This window comes from Sapajus apella, unplaced genomic scaffold (genome assembly GCF_009761245.1).
Source record: "Sapajus apella isolate SASKATOON/1434 unplaced genomic scaffold, GSC_monkey_1.0 scaffold86, whole genome shotgun sequence".
NCBI classification, from domain to species: Eukaryota; Metazoa; Chordata; class Mammalia; order Primates; family Cebidae; genus Sapajus; species Sapajus apella.
This window is the reverse complement of record NW_022437026.1, coordinates 4,227,685-4,249,847: the sequence shown is the minus strand read 5'-3', so window position 1 is coordinate 4,249,847 and position 22,163 is coordinate 4,227,685. Positions and strand designations below refer to the sequence as shown.

The following is a 22,163-nucleotide window of genomic DNA, read 5'->3' as shown; positions in this document are numbered from 1 at the left end:
CAAGACCTTGGCATGACCCTGGCTGGGGCCTGCGTGGGCCAGGCTAAGGGGGCTGTGGACTGAAGAGAGGCAGGTGTTAAACGTGCAGACAATTCCCTGGCGGGAGCTGGAGGCTGAAGAAAAAGGCAGCTTCCAACATGCTGGAGTTTTCTCTAGGAGTGAGAGAATTGCTTACAGTTACTATAACCAAATTGACAAATGTCAACTTGACTAATAAACCGTACTTGGTAGAATAAAGAGAACATTTCTGAGTACACAATCCTTTTTCTTCTACAATTCCAGTCTCCTCTCCATGGTGCCTTCACTGAGGCAATCTGTGCTTTCCCTGAGCTCTGTGTCACCTCTCCTGCTAGCAGTCCTTAGCCATGAGCAGTGTGAAGCTGTCCAGGGTTAACCAGTGAGCTCAACTCAAAACAGGGGAATGGCAGAGTGTTGTCACCATGAGTGGGGAGAACCATGTAATTCAAGAATGTAAAAGGGCACGTAGTTCAAAGCCTCTCAATCTATAAAGGAGGCATGTGGCAAATCATTGGCAGAAATAGGGTCAGAACTCAGGGATTTTGCCTTAGTTGAACCATTATTTCTGCACTTACAATGCTGGTCTCAGGAAGTGAACTGATGCCAGTTCACTTCTATTATCTATCAAACTGATCAAAAAGAGCCTTTTGCAGGCCTATTTTTAGACTTGTAAATGACACTTGCTGAAATCTTCCATGTCATTGACCACCAATGTCCCTGATCACTAGTGTACAAAACTATGTCATAAAGAATCTATTTGGGCCAGGCACCATGGCTTATGCCTGTAATCCCAACACTCTGGAAGGCCAAGGGGAGAGGATCGCTTGAGCCCACAAGTTCAAGACCAACCTGGGGAACATGGTGAAACCCTGTCTCTACCAAAAATTAAAAAATTAGTTGGGGATGGTGGCACATGCCTCCAGTCTCAGCTACTCAGGAGACTGAGGTGGAAGGATGGTTTGAGCCCAGGGGGCAGAGGTTGCAGTGAGCTGAGATCACACTACTGCACGCCAGCCTGGGAAACAGAGCCAGACCCTGTCTCAAAAATCAGAAAAACTGGCTAGCCATGCACCTTAGCCAAAGAGAATAACATGAAAAAGGAAACAATTCATGTTGTGCATGGGAAGACTAAACAAATTAAAAGGAAAAATCAAGCTATAAGAATTAAACTCTGAGGGGCCGGGCGCGGTGGTTCACGCCTGTAATCCCAGCACTTTGGGAGGCCGAGGCGGGTGGATCACGAGGTCAAGAGATCGAGACCATCCTGGTCAACATGGTGAAACCCCGTCTCTATTAAAAATACAAAAAATTAGCTGGGCATGGTGGCGCGTGCCTGTAATCCCAGCTACTCAGGAGGCTGAGGCAGGAGAATTGCCTGAACCCAGGAGGCGGAGGTTGCGGTGAGCCGAGATCGCGCCATTGCACTCCAGCCTGGGTAACATGAGTGAAACTCCATCTCAAAAAAAAAAAAAAAAAAAAAAAAAAAAAAGAATTAAACTCTGACACCAGCTCTTGTCCTAATTTTTAGGATCTTCCTGCTTCTTTCCATGTTATTTATCACTGTGACACTGATAAAAGCCAGAAAGCCTAGGAAAGCTTTGTGAACACACACACACATTTTTTTTTTTTTTTTTTGAGACAGAGTCGCACTGTCACTCAGGCTGGAGTGCAGTGGCACAATCTTGGCTCACTGCAACTTCCCAGTTCAAGTGATTCTCCTGCCTCAGCCTCCCAAGTAACTGAGATTATAGGCACCTGCCACCATACTCGACTAATTTTTGTATTTCTAGTAGAGACAGAGTTTATCACATTGGCCAGACTGTTCTGGAACTCCTAACCTCAAATTATCCTCCCACCTTGGCCTCCCAAAGTGCTGGGCATAAGCCACCATACCTGGCATTTTTTTTCAACTTCTGAATATAAGGGAGCTTTAAAATGTGAAGGCCAGGCACAGTGGCTCATGCCTCTAATTCTAGTACTTTGTAAGGCTGAGGTGGGAGGATCGCTTCAGCCCAGGAGTTCAGGCCTGGAAAATAAAGTAAAACCCTGTCTGTCTCTACTTTAAAAAAAAAAAAAAAAAAAATTAGCTGGGCATGGTGGCAGTCTGTAGCTCCAGCTACTCAGGAGACTAAGGTGGGAGGATCACTTGAGCTCGGGAAGTTGAGGCTGTGGTGAGCCAAGATCATACTATTGCACTCCAGCCTCGGCAACGGAGTGAGACCCTGTCTCAAAAAGAAAAAAAAAAAAAAAAGAAAGTAAAAGGGCTGGGCACCTTGGCTCACGCCTGTAATCCCAGCACTTTGGGAGGCCGAGGTAGGCTGCAAGGTCAGGAGAGCGAGACCATTCTGGCCAACATGGTGAAACCCTGTCTCTACTAAAAATACAAAAATTAGCTGGGTGTGGTGGCATGTGCCTGTAGTCCCAGCCACTCAGGAGGCTGAGGCAGGGAATCGCTTAAACCCAGGAGGTGGAGGTTGCAGTGAGCCACGACTGCCCCACTCCACTCCAGCCTGGCGACAGACCCAGACTACTTCTAAATAAATAAATAGGCCAGGCTTGGTGGATCACACCTGTAATCCCAAGTTTTGGAAGCTGAGGCAAGACCAGGAGCCTGGCCAACAAGGTGAAACCCTTTCTCTATGTAAAATACAAAAATTAGCTGGGTGTGGTAGAACATGTCTGTACTCCCAGCTGCTCGGGAGGCTGAGGCAGAAGAATCACTCGAACCCAGGAGGTGGAGTTTGCAGTAAACCGAGATCACACCACTGCACTCTAGCCTGGGTGACAGAGCAAGACTCCATCTCAAAAAAGAAAAAAAAAAGTTTAACAGAGGCAAGCGATGGGGTCTATTTCACTATTAGACAGTTCATTTGTCTTGCTGCTGAACCAGTAAGGAATGCCGACAAGAACAAATTTGGGAGGCTGACCTGGGCAGGCATCCAAAGAATATAAACTCTACCCTCTGTGGCCCCTACTAAGCCCAGCTCTCGGTCCCATCCTGTGTCCAGAAGCCCCTGGCTGTCATGTGTATAATGTGTCTAGGTAGCCTTTGGAACAAAGCCTCAGTCTGCAGATTTCTGCTCTATACCAGGACAAAAGTTTGTATTAGTTATCACCTGGCTTCAAAGAACTGGTGTACTCACTGTGTTACCAAAACATTTTATTTTTTGGCAATTCTCCTGCCTCAGCCTCCTGAGTACTTGGAGCTCTAGGTGTGAGCTACCACACACGGCTGATTTTTGTATTCTTAGTCTGGGTTTTGCCATGTTGGCCAGGCTGGTCTCCTGGCCTCAGGTGATCTGCCTGCCTCGGCCTCCAAAGTGCTGGGATTACAGGCATGAGCCACTGCACCTGGCCCAAAACAATAATTGTGATTACAGAACATGACAGTACAAACTCCCTGAGGGATATAAATTAACTTTTACTTCTATAACATATAAAAGGTATAAATAGGACTTATGTAAAACCAATCACCTGCACACAAAAAATTATGTGTTAGTTTATATATCTCTTGAAACCAGAGGGAGGAGGAAGCAGGATGAGGTCCAGCTGGCCCACCCTAAGTCCTTCCCCAGACGCTGTTGTGTAGGGATAGCTTCTGTGGTGAACCAGGGTGGCCTGCCAGGCAGTGCCTCAGGATGGGGCAGTGGGTGGTGGTGGTGACGAGGTGAGGCTACTGGGCATGGCTGTGAGGGAGGCACTTGGTGGCAAACAGGCCGGAGATGTAAACAGTCTCATCCTCATCCAGCAGGTGGGACTTGTCGGCAGGGACGAGCCAAGGGTCTTGCAGCTCCCAGTTGGCTCCTTCACACGCTTATCTGATGTGGTGCAGGAACAACAGGCAGGGGTGAGAGGTCAGTCCACAGAAGGGAAGTCTCAGGGAGCAGCTGCCAGGGGTGTCTTGCCCAACCATGGCAAACAGTTCTGTGCACAAGGGATGCAGCTGAATGGTGCTGATGGCGAAGCTCAGAGAGCTTCTGCATTCTCAAGATTCGGATACATTCTGGGAAGGGTGAACTGGTATAAGAGTCACGTAATACGTGCAGGGGTATAATAATCCAAAAAACTTAGCAAAACACCTTCTGTGCCTATGAGCCTGGCTTGTGGGAGCCAAGGAGAAAGTCCAAAGCTCCGGCACGTGGGCCAGCAACGCTCATGTCTGCTGGCTGAGCCTCCCCAAAGCCTCTCCTGCCACCTTTTTTTAAAAAAAACTAAATTAAACGGTCAATACTGCCATCTCTCTTGATAATGACAATGACAAAGTGTTTGCACAGGATGTCTACAGGTGGGTGTGTACCTACACACTAATGGGTCTGAAGTGATACAGCTTCGGGAGGCACTCCTGGGTTGAAAATGAAGGCAATTATGAAATTACTGTCAGTCTTGACTAAGTCACCTCTAGAGTTTATGCTTTCAGCCTTAAATGAAATGAAGACTTCTATAAAATTCTCACATAATTGATCAAAATGTGATCACAGCCACTGTGACTAAGATTGGTGCCGGCCAATCAGCTGTGAGGCAATGAAGAGAGGAGAGGAACTGCGATGTCAGTCCCTGACTCTACGGCGAGTTTCCAAGCACAGGAAATCCCACTCTCACTTCAGGAGACCCCAATGTGACAAGAACCTCCCTGTGCTTTAAATCATCTCTCGCCCATGCTAAGCTGTGATCCCTCACCAAGTCTATGAAACCTGGAAGAGGAGTGAGAGAGCGAGTGTGGGTTTTATATATTCAGGGATCATTCCAAAAGGGGCAAACTATTATTGCTCTTCATGTCCTGGGGCAAGGGAAGGGAAGGGAAGGGGAGGCCACTTCTGCTCCGGAAAGCCCTGTGGGGAGAAAGCCCAGCTCCCAGCTTGATTGTTCTCTCATTCACATGCCAGCTTACTGTCAAAGCTAGAAAGCCCGATGGCAAAGGCCTGTACTGCGCAAAGTGGGTAGTTGTAGTCCAATGTGAATACATCATCTGCCACACGTCCGAACTGCATAACTATATAGTCAGCTAGAAAAAGAAAGAAATCAGGATGTTAGAAAATAATGTGGTTGCACTAGGGGAAAACTTTTTTTTCTTCCATTTCTTAGGGTTTTGCTCTGTTGCCCAGGCTGGAGTGCAGTGGCATGACCACGGCTCACTGCAGCCTTGACCTCCCATCCCGGGCTCAAGTGATCCTCCCACCTCAGCCTCCTGAGTAGCTGGGACTATAGGCAAGCACCACCATGCCTGACTAATTTTTTATTTTTTATAAAGACAGGGTTTCACTGTGTTGCTCAAGCTGGTCTCAAACACCTAGGCTCAAGTGATTCTCCAGCCTCGACCTCCCAAAGTGCCGGGATTACTGGTGTAATGAAAACCTATTTATGAAACAAAGAATCCACATAGGCCAGTTAATCACCAGGTTTCTTTAGAATAGAGAGCAGCTTGCTGGGAACAGCACAAGCTCTGTAGGCTAGAGCTGCCAGGAACCTTTATTGGGGTCATTTGCCTTTGTTTCCCAAACAACCTACCCTATGACTTCTCTGATTTTTTTTTTTTTTCTGAGACAGGGTCTTGCTCTGTCATCCAGGCTGGAGTGCAGTGATGTGATCTCGGCTCACTGCAGCCTTGACCTCCTGGTGCAAGCGATGCTCCCACAGTAGCCGAGACTACAGGTGCCTGCCACCATACCCAGCTAATTTTTTAATATTTTTGTAGAGACAGGGGTTTCACACCACATTGCCCAGGCTGGTCTCGAACTCCTGGGCTCAAGCATCTGCCCACCTTGGCCTCCCAAAGTGCTGGGATTATAGCCATGAGCCATGGCGCCCAGCTGACTTTTCTGATTTGCTGTAGCATATCTCTCATACTCCTCTCCCCTCCTCAACACAGTGACTTACAAGTTTTCTCTACAACTGTAGTTTCATCTTTCCAAAGAATCCTGTCTTTCCTCCATGATTATCTCCTATCACTTCCTGTCACATACAGGGAATGTATATTTCCCCATCCTGTAAGAGCGTCTATCCTCCGCTTCCTGCCCAACCCCTCCTGGAGGCTTACGGTCATTTTTGTGGACTATCTGGAAGTTCTTCACAGATGCCTGAGTGACCCGGCCACGAAAGTTGAGGACATAGGACTGAGTGTCACTGTTCCAGACGGGGGCCTTGTTGTGCAGCTCAATCAGATTTTCCATAGCTTTGTTCTGCCACCTTGATAGCAAACTGTCATGGTTCTGTCCAAAGGGAAAATCATTATTTTGTACTGGGAACTCTAAGAACTCATTCATTCTCAACTCTATGAGGTAGAAGGTAGGGCAGGAGAATACTTTCTCCATTTCAGAAAGAGTAAACCGGAAGCAAAGAATGAAAGCCAAAAATAAAGACAGGTTTTTTTAATTATTCTATATTATCCAGCATTTCTCTTTGCAGACAAAATAGTTTCAAGGCAACAACTCTGCAACTGCACTTATCCTGAGGTTTTGGAGGGGCAGCTCTCCTAAAGAAGTGTATGGAGCCATGTTCCAGTGTGGGGCTCTGGAAGCTCAGGTTTTTTTTGTATTAATCTCTCTGTATTGTATTACTGTCTTTTAGAGTCCTTTGCTGATTTAAGTATGTTCTTACTCACGTTTCGTGGCTGATATGGAATCTGCTTATGATTCAGTGTCATTCCAGGAATGATCACAGACATTTTCCTAGGACCTTTAAATCCAAGCACGTTCGTTTCCTGGAAGACAGGAAAATAAGGCAGAACTTGGAAACAGGAAAAAAATAGAGACCACATTCTTTTATAACATGAGACTTTCTTCAGAACATAAGATGTTAACAGCATCAGGTGTACCGGCCAGGTGTAATGGCTCACACCTGTAATCCCAGCACTTTGGGAGGCCGAAGTGGGTGGATTACCTGAGGTCAGGAGTTCAAGACCAGCCGATCCAACATGGCAAAACCCCGTCTATACTAAAAATACAAAAATTAGCAGGCACAGGGGCAGGCACCTCTAATCCCAGCTACTCGGGAGGCTGAGGCAGGAGAATTACTTGAACCCAGGAAGCAGAGGCTGCAGTGAGCCGAGATCATGCCATTGCACTCCAACCTGGGTGACAAGAGTGAGACTTTGTCTCAAAACAAACAAGTGTACCAAAAATAATTTTATTACTTTACTGTAAACAGAGAATCAAAAACAGCCACCATGCCCGGCTAATTTTTTTGTATTTTTAGTAGAGGCAGGGTTTCACCATGTTGGCCAGGCTGGTCTCGAACTCCTGACTTCAGGTGATCCGCCTGCCCTGGCCTCCCAAAGTGCTGGGATTACAGCCATGAACCCCAAGCCAGGCCGCCAAGCAGATTATTATTTTTTAAACAAGATCTCATGCTGTCACCCAGGCTAGAATGCACGATGCGATCACAGCTCACTGCAGCCTTGACCATCCCAAGACTCAGGTGATCCTCTTGCCTCAGCGCCCCTAGTAGCTGGGACTCCAGGCGCCCGCCACGATGTCTGGCTAATTTTTGTATTTTTAGTAGAGATGGGGTTTCACCATGTTCCCTAGGCTGGTCTCTACTGGGCTCAAGCAATCTGCCTGCCTTGGCCTCCCAAAGTGCTGGGATTACAGGTGGGAGACACTGCGCCCAACAAAGCCAAGCAGATTATATATGAGAGCTATAGAGGAAAGGTACTTTACATCAAAGTGTGAAGTCAAATGGTTCTCAGGCCTGTAGATAAAATCTCCTAAGAGTCAAATGATGTGATTATTTTCAATTTAAGAAAGTTGAGACTTGAATAAAAAAAATCCAGCTGAGATGGGTCATTATTTCCTTCTTACTTTCTCTTACTCAACAACTCTTTGAATACCTACTGTGTGCCAGGCCATGTGCCAGTTGGATATAGCCGTGAGTAAAAGCTCACAAGAGTTTACAAAATGGTGAAGATGGTTCATTTTCAACAAGTAGTAAAAGCACATGTGGGTTACAAATGCCACAAGGACACAGACAAAGGAATGTCAACCACATCTAGTGGAGTACATCAGAAAAGACTCTGATAAGACAAAAGGCAAGAAAGGGGAAAAGGGAAGGCTCTCCAGGGAGGAAAGATGAGTGGATGGACAAAGGAATGACAGGAGGACTGCTTGGCTAGTATGATGGGAAGGGGAGGGAGTGCCGCTAGGAGTTTGAAAGCGGAGGCTACCATGTTAGCTCTGACACAATGGGTACTCACTAAAAGATGTGAAGCAGAACAGGAGGCTCATCTGGAGCCTTGTTTTAGGAAGATTCATTTGGTAGCAGTAGAGAACGAGCTAGATAGTTCTCAGGTCTTTCCTGGGTATGAAATAAAAAAGTACAATAAAACAAATAATAACAAGATAAAATTTAAAAACAAGTGAACTATAAATGGCAAAAAGAGGGGAAAAAAAGATTAAAAAGAGAAAAAAGAATAAACTAGATAGGGACAAGATTAAAAGCAAACAATAGCAACTTTAAATTATTGTAACCTTGGCCACTGGATAAGAAGTAAAGGTCTGCATTAAGTGGCAGCAGGAAAAGAGAAGAGGAAATAAGGGAAGAAATATTCTGAGAGTAAAAAATAATTCAGCTTGACAGTTCAAATAACTAAAACTCAAATACATGGAGAAAGTGGTACAGCAACAGAAATCATAGAAATAGAAACAAGCTTGGGAGGGCAGGTTCTTTAGCTATACCAGGTGGAAAGTGCCAGCAGGACAACAGGAGGGCAGGAAGAAGGCCTTGGGAGAGCAGCACTCACATAGGAGATGGCAGCCAGCTCCTGCCGTGTGTGGGCCGTTCCTATCAGACCCCGGCCCTTGATGGGGCAGATACCACGGTCATAAACTGTAAACTTGGTGCCCATGAGGTTGGATCTGGAGTCAGAAGAAAAAGTCACCATGATGATCTGTATTTTTTCTCTTACACAAACACAATCTAAGAGAAGGAAGGAAGAAAATGGAAGCCTATTTGCCTATTCTCCAACTATCTAAATGTTCATCATCACTTTTTAAAAAATATCCCATTAAAGCAAGGAAGAAACTGAGATTTTAACTTTTTATTTATTTATTCATTCATTTGAGACAAGGTCTTGCTGTTACCCAGGCTGGAGTGCAGTGGCATGATGATAGCTCACATCCTCAAACTCCCATGCTCAAGCCATCCACCCATATTAGCCTCCTGAGTAGCTGGGGCTACAGGTGAGAACTGCTACATCTGACTAATTTTTACATTTTTTGAAGAGATGAGTTCTCAGTATATTGCCCAGGCTGGTCTCAAACTCCTGGTCCCAAGTGATCCTCCAACTTTAGCCTCCCCAAATGCTGGGATTACAAGTGTGAGCCATCATACCAGCCTTATTTTTTATTTTTGAGACAGAGTCTCACTCTGTCACCCAGGCTGGGCTACAGTAATGATATCTTGCCTCACTGCAACCCCTGCCTACTGGGTTCAAGCAATTCTTGTGCCTCAGCCTACCAGGTAGCTGGAATTATAGGCGTGTGCTACCATTTTATTTTTAGTAGAAATGGGGTTCCACCATGTTGGTCAGGCTGGTCTCCAACTCCTGACCGCAAGTGATCCGTCCACCTTGGCCTCTCAAAGTGCTGGGATTACAGGCATGAGCCATTGCATCCAACTTTTTTTTTTAAGATTACAACATCAATACATGCTAGTTGTAACCAAGATATGGACTGTTCTGCAACTCCAGGAATAAGACTATCAGAAAGAATAGGACAGTGATCTAAGGCTGCTTTCACCTAAGCTTGCCGACATAACTTTCTCCTTCACGAGATAAATCAACTGGATCAGTGGAGATAAGGTAGTTGGCTGTTTTGCTCTTTTTCCGCTTTCTAGCTGCAAGAAGAAACATCTGGGAAAAGAAAAAGTGTCAGTCAAAAATGAATCTGAGAGAACCCGCCCCACCTCTGCCATGGTTGTCCTACCTATTCATTCAGCCAGTGTTTAGCAAGTCCCTAGCATATGTCAAGCTGTTCATCTTGGGTCTTTATCCCTTTTTCTAACTCTCTTATCAGAATTCGCTATCAGGTTGTTTTTCCCCATACAATTTTTCTAAATTCACTAGCTTGATTTTCCATATAATTAGTTACAACTTCATCTCTAAAACTTCCAGTTAAAAAAAATCTCCAAAGCTGGGCGAGGTGGCATGAGCCTGTAATCCCAGCTGCTTGGGATGCTGAGGTAGAGGGAACTGGAGTTTAGGAGTTCAAGGCCAGCCTGGGAAACCTTGCAAAATCCCATAAATAAATAAATAAATAATCAATGTTCATCCAATGCCATGATTAAGAGTCTTTCCAACTTTAGGAGAGACAGGATCGTGACTACCTTCTCATTCTTTTTTTTTTTTTTGAGACAGAGTTTCACTCTTGTTACCCAGGCTGGAGTGCAATGGCGCGATCTCGGCTCACCGCAACCTCCGCCTCCTGGGTTCAGGCAATTCTCCTGCCTCAACCTCCTGAGTAGCTGGGATTATAGGCACCCGCCACCATGCCCAGCTAATGTTTTGTATTTTTAGTAGAGATGGGGTTTCACCATGTTGACCAGGATGGTCTCGATCTCTTGACCTCGTGATCCACCCGCCTCGGCCTCCCAAAGTGCTGGGATTACAGGCATGAACCATTGCGCCCGGCACCTTCTCATTCTTTACTGTGATGGCTTTCTTTTTGAGACAGGCTCTCACTCTGTCACCCAGGCTAGAGAGCAGTGGCATGATCTCAGATTACTGCCACCTCTGCCTCCCAGGTTCAAGTGATTTTCCTGCCTTAGCCTCCCGAGTAGCTGGGACTACAAGTGCATGCCATGACTCCTGGATAATTTTTTCTTTTTTTACTAGAGACAGGGTCTCCTTGTGTTGGCCAGGCTGGTCTCGAGCTCCTGTCTTCAAGTGATCTGCCCACCTCAGCCTCCCAAAGTGCTGGAATTACAGGCACAAGCCACCGCGCCTGGCCTGTGATAGCTTTCTTAATGCCCTGGAGACATAGACAAAGGAATGTCAACCACATCTACTGGAGCACATGAGGAAAGGCTTTGATTAGGCAAAAGGCAACAAGGGGAAAAAGGGAAGGCTCTCCAGGGAGGAAATACTCTTTTTCCATGTTGCTGTTGTTTTAAACCACTGTGACTTCAATGGCATGAACACCATCCTATGTATGCATCCTTCCTAAACTCTACTAGACTCGGACCATAATAGGGAAGCAGAAGAGTGGCAGTGGCTAAGTAGGAAGACTTTAGAAACAGGTTTGAGTCTGGCTCTGCCACCACTTAGTGCAATTTGGGGTAGGTAAGTCACTCCCTAAGCCCTAGTTACATCATCTTTAAAGCAGAGATAAGAAATCCTACCTAACAGGGTGGCTATAAGGATTACAGGTGATAATACATATAAACATATATGCTTATGCTTGGTCTGTTGTAAAAACTCGATAAATGGTTTTTACAACAGACCAAGAACAATTAACACCTACTATCATTATCTCACTTCTAGGCTCTTAAAATCATCTGTTAAGACCTGGTATTAATGCAAAATTAGTAAAATAAAGCTGTTCACTGGCACGTATTAAATTGGCTCAAACTTATAAATTAGAACTTCTAGAGTGAGAAAAAAAGACATTTAACTTATATATCCTTCTCTATTTCTAATTCTTCCTATTCCCTAAAACTCGCTCTCCTTCCACAATGTCATGTTCTACCATAATAAAAAGAAAAACCAAAAGAACACACAGTAACATCCAAAAACTAAATCATGGGAGATAGGTGAAAACAATTACATTAACAAATACCTGTCCATTTTCCCACATTGTGAATAAAGCTCTTATTTATGGGAAGAGCTTGCTGCCTATTAGAACATGAGCTCTTTGGAGAAAATGAGAACACAGCATATGGGGATTAAAAGATATGATCGCCAGGCGCCATGGCTTACACCTATAATCCCAACACTTTGGGAGGCTGAGATGGGCAGGTCACCTGAGGTTGTTCAAGACCAGCCTTACCAACATACAGAAACCCCATCTCTACTAAAAATACAAAATTAGCCGATGAGGTAGCGCATGCCTGTAATCCCAGCTACTTGGGAGGCTGAGGCAGGAGAATCGCTTGAACCTGGGAGATGGAGGTTGCAGGGAGCCAAGATCATGCCATTGTACTTCAGCCTAGGCAGCAAGAGCAAAACTCTGTCTCAGGAAAAAAAAAAAAAAAAAAAAAAAAAAAAAAGAAGATACAATCTACTTCCAGCTGGCTTGACCTAATACCAGAGTTAGCTCCCTAAGGCCCATCAACAGTCTATTCCCATAACATTCTTCTCTCTCCCAAGAGTTTTTTTAGAAATCAATTCTCATACCTTCTGATTTTCTTCTTTTTCCAAGTACATATAGTAGGTGGGGAAGAGGCCTCGATCCATTCCCTTTTTATCCCGGATTATCCGACATCTTACTGTGACACCTTGAGGGGCAGGACTATACACAAAGTCCTCCAGGTCATCTATGTCTCCCAGGAGGTTATCAGCTGGCTGGGCTGCAGTCGCAGAACCGGAAGTGGCTGTATCCTGAAAGGACAGCCACACATGAGCAACAGGCGGCTGGGACTGAAAATCTGATTCTCTTTGAGAAACACTTAGTGGACAAAGCAACTTAGTGGTTTACCCCTATGTCTTCAATCTTCTAACATAATAAGGAAAACTGAAAAGTGAAATAAGAACATGAATATTCAGAGTAATGAAGAGCTAAGTTTGAAAATGGGACAAAGCCTCACAATAGCTGACCTGAGACAGAAGAAATTAGATCATGAGCTAAATTTGAGCTTACACTTCTGAAGGAATCCTCACTCAGTAATGGTATTTAAATACTGAAGGTATGTTTGAGAAAGAGTCAAATTAGCTCTAACGGAAGAAGTTTCAGAACTACATACGGTTGAATTCTGGCTGGATGCAGAACTGGGTCTTTCTAAACATGCTGACTGGGATCTTCCATCAGTCTCATCATCGAAGTTCACACTTTCAGAGATCTCTAGCAGAAAAGGAAGAACTGTCAGCACTGCCAACCCTGGTTTAAAAAAAGATCTTTGAAACAAAGATAGTTTTAATTTTCTTGCTTAAAATATTCCTAACTATTCTTTCCCTAAACACAAGTATTTTGTCCAAATACATAAATGAGGCAAATTCACAGAGACAGAAAGTAGAACAGAGGTTAGCAGGGGGTGGGGCAGGGGTGAATGAGGCATTATCCTGAGTGAGTGTGAAGTCTGGGGATGATGAAAAAGTGCTGGAGATGGATGGTAGTGACGGCTGCACAACATGTGGATGCACTTAATGTCACCAAACCTCACACTTAAAAATGATTAAAGTTGTAAATTTTAGGCAGGGCGCAGTGGCTCATGCCTGTGCTCCTAGCATTTTGGGAGGCTGAGGCAGAAGGATTGCTTGAGGCCATGAGTTTGAGACCTGTCTCTATAAAAACTTTTTTAAAAAAAATTAGCCAGGTATGATGGTACCTGTGTGTCTGTAGTCCTAGCTAGCCGAGGTGGGTGGATTACTCAAGCCCAGGATTTTTAGGCTAAAGTCAGCTATGCTTGTGCCACTGCACCCCAGCCTGAGCAATAAATGACACCCGAACTCTTAAAAAAAAAAACAAAAACAGTGTACATTTCTTGTTATTTGGAAGGGAAGGGAAGGTTTTCAGTAAAAATAGGAAAACTTGCTAGACAAGTTCTAAAAAGAGCTGTAACACTATTAACTTTTTTCTTGAGACAGAGTCTCACTCTGTCACCCAGGCTAGAGTACAGTGGTGTGATCTCAGCTCACTGCAGTCTCCGCTTCCCTGGTTCAAGAGATTCTCTTGCCTCAGCCTCCTGAGTAGCTGGGATTACAGGTATGTGCCACCAAGCCCAGCTAATTATATATTTTTAGTAGAGACAGGGTTTCACCATGTTGGCCAGGCTGGTCTCGAACTCAGGTGATCTGCCCGCCTCAGCCTCCCAAAGTGCTGGGATTACAGGTATGAGCCACCATGCTCAGCCAACACTAATAACTTTCACGTTACAATGCATATTTTACCACAATAAAAAAAATTCAGCGTTCTCTACAGCAGTTCTATTCCCCCCAGCATTTTCTTAATCTCTTTCTAATTAGCTAAATCTAATCAGGAATGTCTGAAATACTAACACTTTGGATTTATGGAGCATCTTTTATAGGAAACTTTAAATTGCTGAATGAAAAACTATTTTTTCATTTTATGCTTACATTTATTTGAGTTTGAGGAGGAGATATTGCTAGTCTTTTTTTTTTTTTTGAGACAGAGTCTCAGTCTTCCTGTCCAGGCTGGAGTGCAATGGTGCCATCTTGACTCACTGCAACCTCCGCCTCCCAGGTTCAAGCGATTCTCCTGCCTCAGCCTCCTGAGTAGCTGGGATTACAAGGGCCCATCACCACCCCTAGCTAATTTTTTTGTATTTTTAGTAGAGAACATGTTGGCCAGGATGGTCTTAAAGTCCTGAACTCACATGATCCGCCCACCTCGGCCTCCCAAAGTGCTGGGATTACAGGTGTGAGCCACTGTGCTTGGCCCTACTTTTTGTTTTCTATTGTTTCTTGTTTATTCATGGAGTATATAATCTGGAGGGGAATGCAGATGTAAAATGAAGTGTGATTGATGTGTGTTATAAAAGAATGATGAGCCTCAGATCTATATATGGGAGTACAGGCTCAGAAAGAATCATTTCCCCAAGAGACAGAGGCAGAGCAGGACCTAAAATAAATTCCCTTGTCTCTGATCTAGTATCTGCAGGGTGAAGTTATCCCTCATGTAATCGCTGAAATGGTCCTCAAATCATGGATTTACAAATGGAATTAACAATAGTGTGGCTTTGTTGGCCAAGTGCGGTGGCTCACGCCTGTAATCCCAGCACTTTGGGAGGCCAAGGGAGGCAGATCACGAGGTCAAGAGATCAAGACCATGCTGGCCAACACGGTGAAAACCTGTCTCTACTAAGAATAGAAAAAAAAAAAAAAAACAAACAAAAAACAAAACATTAGCTGGGCATGATGGCACACGCCTGTAGTCCCAGCTACTTGGCGGGCTGAGGCAGGAGAATCGCTTGAACCTGGGAGGCGGAGGTTGCTGTGAGCAGAGATTGCGCCACTGCACTCCAGCCTGGCGACAGAGTAAAACTCCATCTCAAACAACAACAACAAAAAACAAAATAGTGTGGCTTTTTTCTCTGAACCACTTCTTGTGCACTTCAGCCATCTCAGAAAGGAAAAATGATTTATTTTTACACGGTACCTAAATGGATTGGTATTAGCTTTACTGAAGAACACAAGGATAAGATAAAGGTCAATTTTAAAAAATCAATCTCAAGTGAAAACATAGGCCCACACAAATGCTTATAAATGAGTGTTCAGGCCGGGCGCGGTGGCTCACGCCTATAATCCCAACACTTTGGGAGGCCAATGCTGGTAGATCACTTGAGGTCAAGAGTTTGAAACCAGCCTGTCCAACATGGTGAAACCCCATCTCTACTTAAAATACAAAATTAGCCGGGCATGGTGGTGCATGCCTGTAATCCCAGCTACTCGGGAGGCTGAGGCAGGAGAATCGCTTGAACCTGGGAGGTAGAGGTTGTAGTGAGCCAAGATCATGCCACTGTACTCCAGCTTGGGCAACAAGAGCAAAGCTCCATCTCAAAAAAAAAAAAAAAAAAAAAGAGTGTTCATAGCAACATTATTCTTAACAGTTGGGAAAGTAGGAACAATCGAATGTCCATCAGCTGTTCAACAAAATGTGGTTCATCCATACAATGAAGTGTTATCCAACAATAAAAAGGAATGAAGTACTGACACTGGTTATAACATGAAGGAATCTTGAAAACATATTAAGTAAAATCTCAGACACAAACAAAACAAGTATTGTATGATTCTATTACTAGGAAATGTCCAGAACAGACAAATCTACAGAGACAGAAAGTAGACTGGTGGCTGCCTAGGGCTGAGGAGATTGAAGGGAAATGGGAAGTGATTGTTAATGGCTATGAGGTTTCTTTTGGAGGTGATGAAAATTTTGTAAAATTGATTGTGAATATAGTTGTGGAACTCTGTACTAAAAACCAATTTATTGTTCACTTTATTTATATATTTATTTTGAGACAGAATCTTGCTCTTGTAGCCCAGGCTGGAGTGCACTGGTGCGATCTCTGCTCACTGCGACCTCTACCCCTGGGGTTCAAGCGATTCTGCTGCCTCAGCTTCCTAAATAGCTGGGATTACAAGCGCCTGCCACCAAATCCAGCTAATTTTTTTCGTATTTTTAGTGGAGACAGGGTCTCAGCATTTTGGCCAGGCTGGTCTCAAACTCCCAACCTCAGGTGATCCGCCCACCTCTGCCTCCCAAAGTGCTAGGATTACAGACATGATGAACACCCAGCCTATTGTTCACTTTAAATGGATGAGTTTTATGTTCTTTAATTTATGTCTCAAAAGAACTATTACTTTAAAAAATTATTTGGTTTGTGAAGGACATTTTTCCTTCTGCTCTCTAAAACGTTAACTTCTTCTTCTTCTTATTATTATTTGAGACAGGGTTTCACTCTGTTGCCCAGGTTGGAGTGCAGTGGCCGAATCACAGCTGCTCACTGTAGCCTCAACTTCCCGGGCTTAAGCAATCCTCACATCTCAGCCTTCTGAGTAACTGGGACTACACCATGTCCAGCCAATTTTATTAGAGACAGGGTTTCACCAAGTTGCCCAGACTGATCTCAAACTCCTGAGTTCAAGCGATCCGCGCACCTCGGCTCCCAAAGTGCTGGGATTACAGACATGAGCCACCACACCTGGCACCCCTACTTTTATTTGGTAGCAAAAAGGCATAAAACTCTTGCGATATCACTATCATATGGATAGCTACACCTATTACTGTATTTGAAAAATGCCATTTTCAGGTCATCAAAAGAACCAGAGGAACAGCCGGGCGCAGTGGCTCATGCCTGTAATCCCAACACTTTGGGAGGCCAAGGCTGGTGGATCACCTAAGGTCACGAGTTCAAGACCTGCCTGGCCAACATGGTGAAAACCTGCCTCTGATAAAAACACAAAAATTAGCCAGGGGTGGTGGTGTGCGTCTGTAATCCCAGCTACTCTCGAGGCTGAGGCAGGAAAACTACTCGAACCCAGGAGGCAGAGGTTGCAATGAGCCGAGTTTGCGCCACTGTACTGCAGCCCAGGTGACAGTATGGGACTCCATCTCAAAAAACAAAAAGTCCCTCACAGGTTATTTTTATTTTTTTTTAATTAATTTTTATTGATTTTTTTTTAAAAAGGGTCTTACTCTACACACAGGCTAGAGTGCAGCGGCACAATCTTGGCGCACTGCAGCCTCAAACTCCCAGGCTGCCAGGCTCCTCCCACCTCGGCCTCTCAGAGTGCTGGCATTATGTGCATGAGCCACTCTGCCCAACCCAAATTTTTTTTTTTTTAATTTTTAGAGACATGGTTTCATTCTGTCACCCAGGCTGAAGTGATGTGGCATGATCTTAGCTCACTGCATCCTTAATAACCTGGGCTCGAGCAATCCTCCCACCACAACCTCTCAAGTAGCTGGGCCTACCAGCGTGTACTACCATCCCCAGCTAATTACAGAATTTCTTTTTGGTAGAGACTGGGTCTTGCTATGTTGCCCTGGCTGGTCAACACCTAACTTCAAACGAGCCTCCCAACTTGGTCTCTTAAAGTGCTGGGATTACAGGTGTGAGCCACTGTGCCCAGCCTTCTATTACTCCTTAAAGTCCCAATTCCTCATGTGGTCTATTAGGTCCCATATAATTAGAGCCCACTTCCCTCTCCTGGCTCATCTCTCTACCTCCCCCTTCCTTCCCTATGACCACATACCCTGGGCTGCTGCCATTCTGAACTGGCCAGCACCTCTTCCCATGTCAGGCACTAGCTCAGATATCACTTTCTCTGGAAAGGTTCCCAAACCTCCAAGTGAGGTTTTCAGGCTCTCTCAGCACCTTGATTTTCTAGCTCTAGCCTATTTAAGTGCATGAAGCTTCATGAGGGCAGGAACCATGTTTACTCTTGTATCCTAAGTACCTAGAATAATGCCTGAGATGTGGTATATACTCAAAACATATCTTCTTTCTTTACTTTTTTTTTTTTTTTTTTGGTTGAGACAGGATCTGCCACCCAGGCAGGAGTGCAGCAGTGCGATCTCAAGCTTAGTGCAACCTCCGATTCCCAGGCTCAATCGATCCTTCTGCCTCAGCCCCTCAAGCAGCTGCAACTACAGGTGTGCGCCACTGCACCTGGCCAATTGTTTTTTCTTCCTGCGTTTTTTGTAGAGCTGTTTCTCCATGTTTCCCAGGCTGGTCTTGAGCCCCTGGACTCAAGTGACCTGCCTGCCTCAGCCTCCCAAAGTGTTAGGATTACAGGAATGAGCCAACATGCCTGGCCTCAAAACATACTTTTTTTTTTTTTTTGAGAAGTTTCACTCTTGTTGCCCAGGCTGGAGTACAATGGTGCAATCTTGGCTCACTGCCACCTCCACCTCCTGGGTTCAAGTGATTCTCCTGCCTCAGCCTCCCAAGTAGCTGGGATTACAGGGACCTACCACCACAACTGACTAATCTTTTTCTATTTTTAGGAGAGACGGGGTTTCATCATGTTGGCCAGGTTGGTCTTGAACTCCTGACCTTCAGGTGATCCACCCACCTCAGCCTCTCAAAGTGTTGGGATTACAGGCATGAGCCACTACACCCGGCCAAAACATAATTTCTAAATAACTGAATATATGAATTTGTTTAAACGTTCATCTATTCTACCATTCTGTGATAGGCTCTCCTGATTTATATATCCCAGGACCTAGCAATATTTGCCTGATGCAAAGTAGGTACCCAGTGGATATTTATTCATTATTGGGCTTCAGTTTTCTCATCTGAAAAGGGGATGCTTGACCCCTTCTCATTATAAAATTATTATTTTAAAAAGGAAAGAAGACTACAAGGGATCTTTGAAATGTATGGGAATATTTATGGAAATGAGAGCTCCAACTAGCAGAAAGGCTGCCAATCATCACAAACTATCAAGTGGAGGCAGAGTAGAGGCGGTTGAGTGACAACTCTGTCAGAAAAGGGTGGGAACTGAAAATAGTTAAAAAGAAACAGTCATCTATGGTAGCTAATATTTTATATTTAATTACCTTATTTTTCTCAGGCAATAGTATAAATACTACCATTGCTGAAAATGACCAATATTCAGATGTAAAAGATGCTTAATACTGTCACCTCTGTGTGGCCCTAAACCATGAGTAATTTTGAGTCATTTAGATTGTTAACTACAATGAAAGAAAAGAAAAAGCTTACAAATGAGTAAGAAGAAAAATTGCCTTAAAATCATTACTAGTCCTCACCATGCTTTTGGAGAGTCTCCTTAAGTCCTGGCTTGGAAGCACTAGCCACGGTGTTTTCAGTATCTTCTTCCAAAACAGGGGAGCTTACTAACGGAGCATGAACTCCATCTGGTTTCAGGACAGCAGCTGGACCATCAATACCTAGGGGCCAAAATAAAATAAATTTTAAAAAAGGAGCAAATATTATTCACTAGTTAGTTGGGTAGATTTGGCATATGTAATCAGAATTAAAAACTTCTAAGTCATTTTATCTCCCCTCCTTTCTTAACATCCATAAGAACATTTCTTAAGACAGTAGGTCAGAACTGGTGTTCTTTTTTTCTGAGACAGGATCTCACTGTGTCACCCAGGCTGGAGAGCAGTGGTGTAATCACAGCTCACTGTAGCCTCGACTTCCTGGGCTCAAGTAATCCTCCCACTTCAGCTCCCTGAGTAGCTGGGACTACAGGTGTGTGCTATTACACCTGGCTAATTTTTAAGTTTTCTGTAGAAATGGATTCTTGTTATGTTGCCCAGCCGTCTCAAACACCTGGCCTCAAGTGATCTGCCTGCCTCGGCCTCCCAAAGTGCTAGGATCACAGGCATAAGCCACCACGCCCACCCAGCCTGGTGTCCATTCCATTAACACGCTCTGTTACTAAGGTGATATGTACCTGAGGCTATACTTCAGAAACTTAAGAATAAGACCAAGAAAACAAAGTAGTACTCTATAGTACAGATCCTGTCCAAGGCAATAGCTCAGGTGGCTTGATTTAAAGGCTCTTATAATCTTATTCTTCCTCTGCCTCCTCACCATCTCAGATGGTCCTTTGAACTATCTATCAGAAGAATGAATGCTTTCTACCTATTCCTGGTTTCATGATTCACCTCTGCCATGATTTAACAATCAAAAGCTCCTCAAATAGGTCATTCTAAATTCATTCATCTGACATCTAGAAAACAACCTTTCTGGCTGGGCGGATCACCCGAGGTCAGGAGTTTGAGACCAGTCTGGCCAACATGGTGAAACCCCATCTCTACTAAAAATATTAAAAAAATAGCCAGGTGTGGTGGCGGGCACCTGTAATGGCAGCTACTCAGGAGGTTGAGGCAGGAGAATCGCTTGAATCTGGGAGGAGGCTGCAGTGGGCCAAGATCATGCCATTGCATTCCGGCAGGCGACAAAGCAAAACTCCATCTCAGGAAAAAGAAAACAGTTCTAAAATGGACACATATGTTAAGGCTTCCATTGATTACATCATTTATTTTATTCTCTTCAAAGACCCCAAATGTGATTATAAAAATTTAAGCAGGTACCCAGTAACGGTACTAATATTATCCCTTTGGTCCATCTGAGAATTCTCCTACCTTCCAGGTTTGTGGAAATTGTACCCAAGCAGGAAGTGATGCTGCCTGAATACACACCATGTAAGATGACATTGCTGTGGGGAGCACGACAGTTCACCAAGGGAGTCTGCTCCTCATTGGCCCTTGGCTTTGCCCGACGTAGCCTGGCTTCCGGATTGGGTTGCACCATAAACGGCTCAAGGCGCTTTTTCCTTTGCCTCTTCTCAAGTAGTAGCCTCTGGGAAAAAAGTGATATAACAGACAGCCAGGAAAGTTTTGACAAGACCTAGCCACTTTCAACATTTACAGTTTGTTTTTGACTGATCCTCCTAAAACACCTTGTAAATTATTTTTTCCTTACTTAAGAAATGGGAAAACTGAGGCACAGAGAAGAGTAATGATTCAATCATTTCATTTAATAAACACTTTTGAACACCTAACACCTATAAAGATCTATTTAAAATCGTACAATGCATTTTTTTCTTTTTCTGTTTTTGTTTTTTTTTTAGAAAGACTCTCACTCTGTTGCCCAGCCTGGAGTGCAGTGGCACTATCAGAGCTCACTGCAGCCTTGACCTCCAAGGCATACCTGATCCTTCCACCTCAGCCTGCTGAATATGAACAGCTGGAACTACAGGCGCATGCTACCATGCCCAGCTAATTTTAGTATTTTTTGTAGAGACCGGTTTCCCCATATTGCCCAGGCTGGTCTCAAACTCCTGAGCTCAAGCAGTCTGACCGCCTTGGCCTCCCAAAGTATTGGGATTACAGGCATGAGCCACCACACCTCACCCACACAATGCATTTCTAACCAAGCTGAGGCCGTGATCCAAGTCTATTGAAGATGTATGGTAATCATCATAGCATTATCCAAGCTCAAAACATATAAACACACACGCAGGGGGAAAGACAGAGGAACACAGCAAGGGTGATTTCTTGAGGTGGTAGACTAAGGAACTATTATTTTCTCTTTTCTAGTTTATTTATTTATTTTTTTCAAAGTTTTCTTTTATAACTGGAAGAAAAAAATATTCTCTAAAGCTCAAATTATTTCCATGTTTTTTTCTTTTTTTTATATTTTTATTCTTTTTTTTTTTTTTTTTTTTTGAGATGGAGTTTCGCTCTTGTTACCCAGGCTGGAGTGCAACGGCGCGATCTCGGCTCACCGCAACCTCCGTCTCCTGGGTTCAGGCAATTCTCCTGCCTCAGCCTCCTCAGTAGCTGGGATTACAGGCACGCGCTACCATGCCCAGCTAATTTTTTGTATTTTTAGTAGAGACGGGGTTTCACCTTGTTGACCAGGATGGTCTCGATCTCTTGACCTTGTGATCCACCCGCCTCGGCCTCCCAAAGTACTGGGATTACAGGCTTGAGCCACCGCGCCCGGCCTTATTCTTTTATTTCCATGTTTTAAGCAGTCAAAGAGCAGTAAGTTTGGCG

At 44.3% G+C, this 22,163-nt stretch overlaps 1 protein-coding gene and 1 non-coding gene across 2 annotated transcripts in view; both read right to left on the bottom strand.

Moving 5' to 3' along the window:
• Nucleotides 1-3,419: 3,419 nt before the first annotated feature.
• TULP3 (TUB like protein 3) overlaps nucleotides 3,420-22,163 on the bottom strand; it is a 49,974-nt gene continuing 31,230 nt past the window's right edge. Inside the window, exons 3-11 of the mRNA XM_032254483.1 lie at nucleotides 20,802-20,961; nucleotides 19,398-19,538; nucleotides 12,910-13,007; nucleotides 12,344-12,547; nucleotides 9,750-9,862; nucleotides 8,753-8,867; nucleotides 6,617-6,715; nucleotides 6,053-6,224; nucleotides 3,420-5,020 (exon numbers count right to left, since the gene is read on the bottom strand). Coding sequence (XP_032110374.1) covers nucleotides 4,887-5,020; nucleotides 6,053-6,224; nucleotides 6,617-6,715; nucleotides 8,753-8,867; nucleotides 9,750-9,862; nucleotides 12,344-12,547; nucleotides 12,910-13,007; nucleotides 19,398-19,538; nucleotides 20,802-20,961 — 1,236 coding nt within the window. The 3' untranslated portion in view covers nucleotides 3,420-4,886. The remainder of the gene's footprint in view (nucleotides 5,021-6,052; nucleotides 6,225-6,616; nucleotides 6,716-8,752; nucleotides 8,868-9,749; nucleotides 9,863-12,343; nucleotides 12,548-12,909; nucleotides 13,008-19,397; nucleotides 19,539-20,801; nucleotides 20,962-22,163) is intronic.
• LOC116534354 lies at nucleotides 13,668-13,729 on the bottom strand. Its single transcript, XR_004261678.1, has one exon. It is a non-coding gene; the product is annotated as a U7 small nuclear RNA (small nuclear RNA).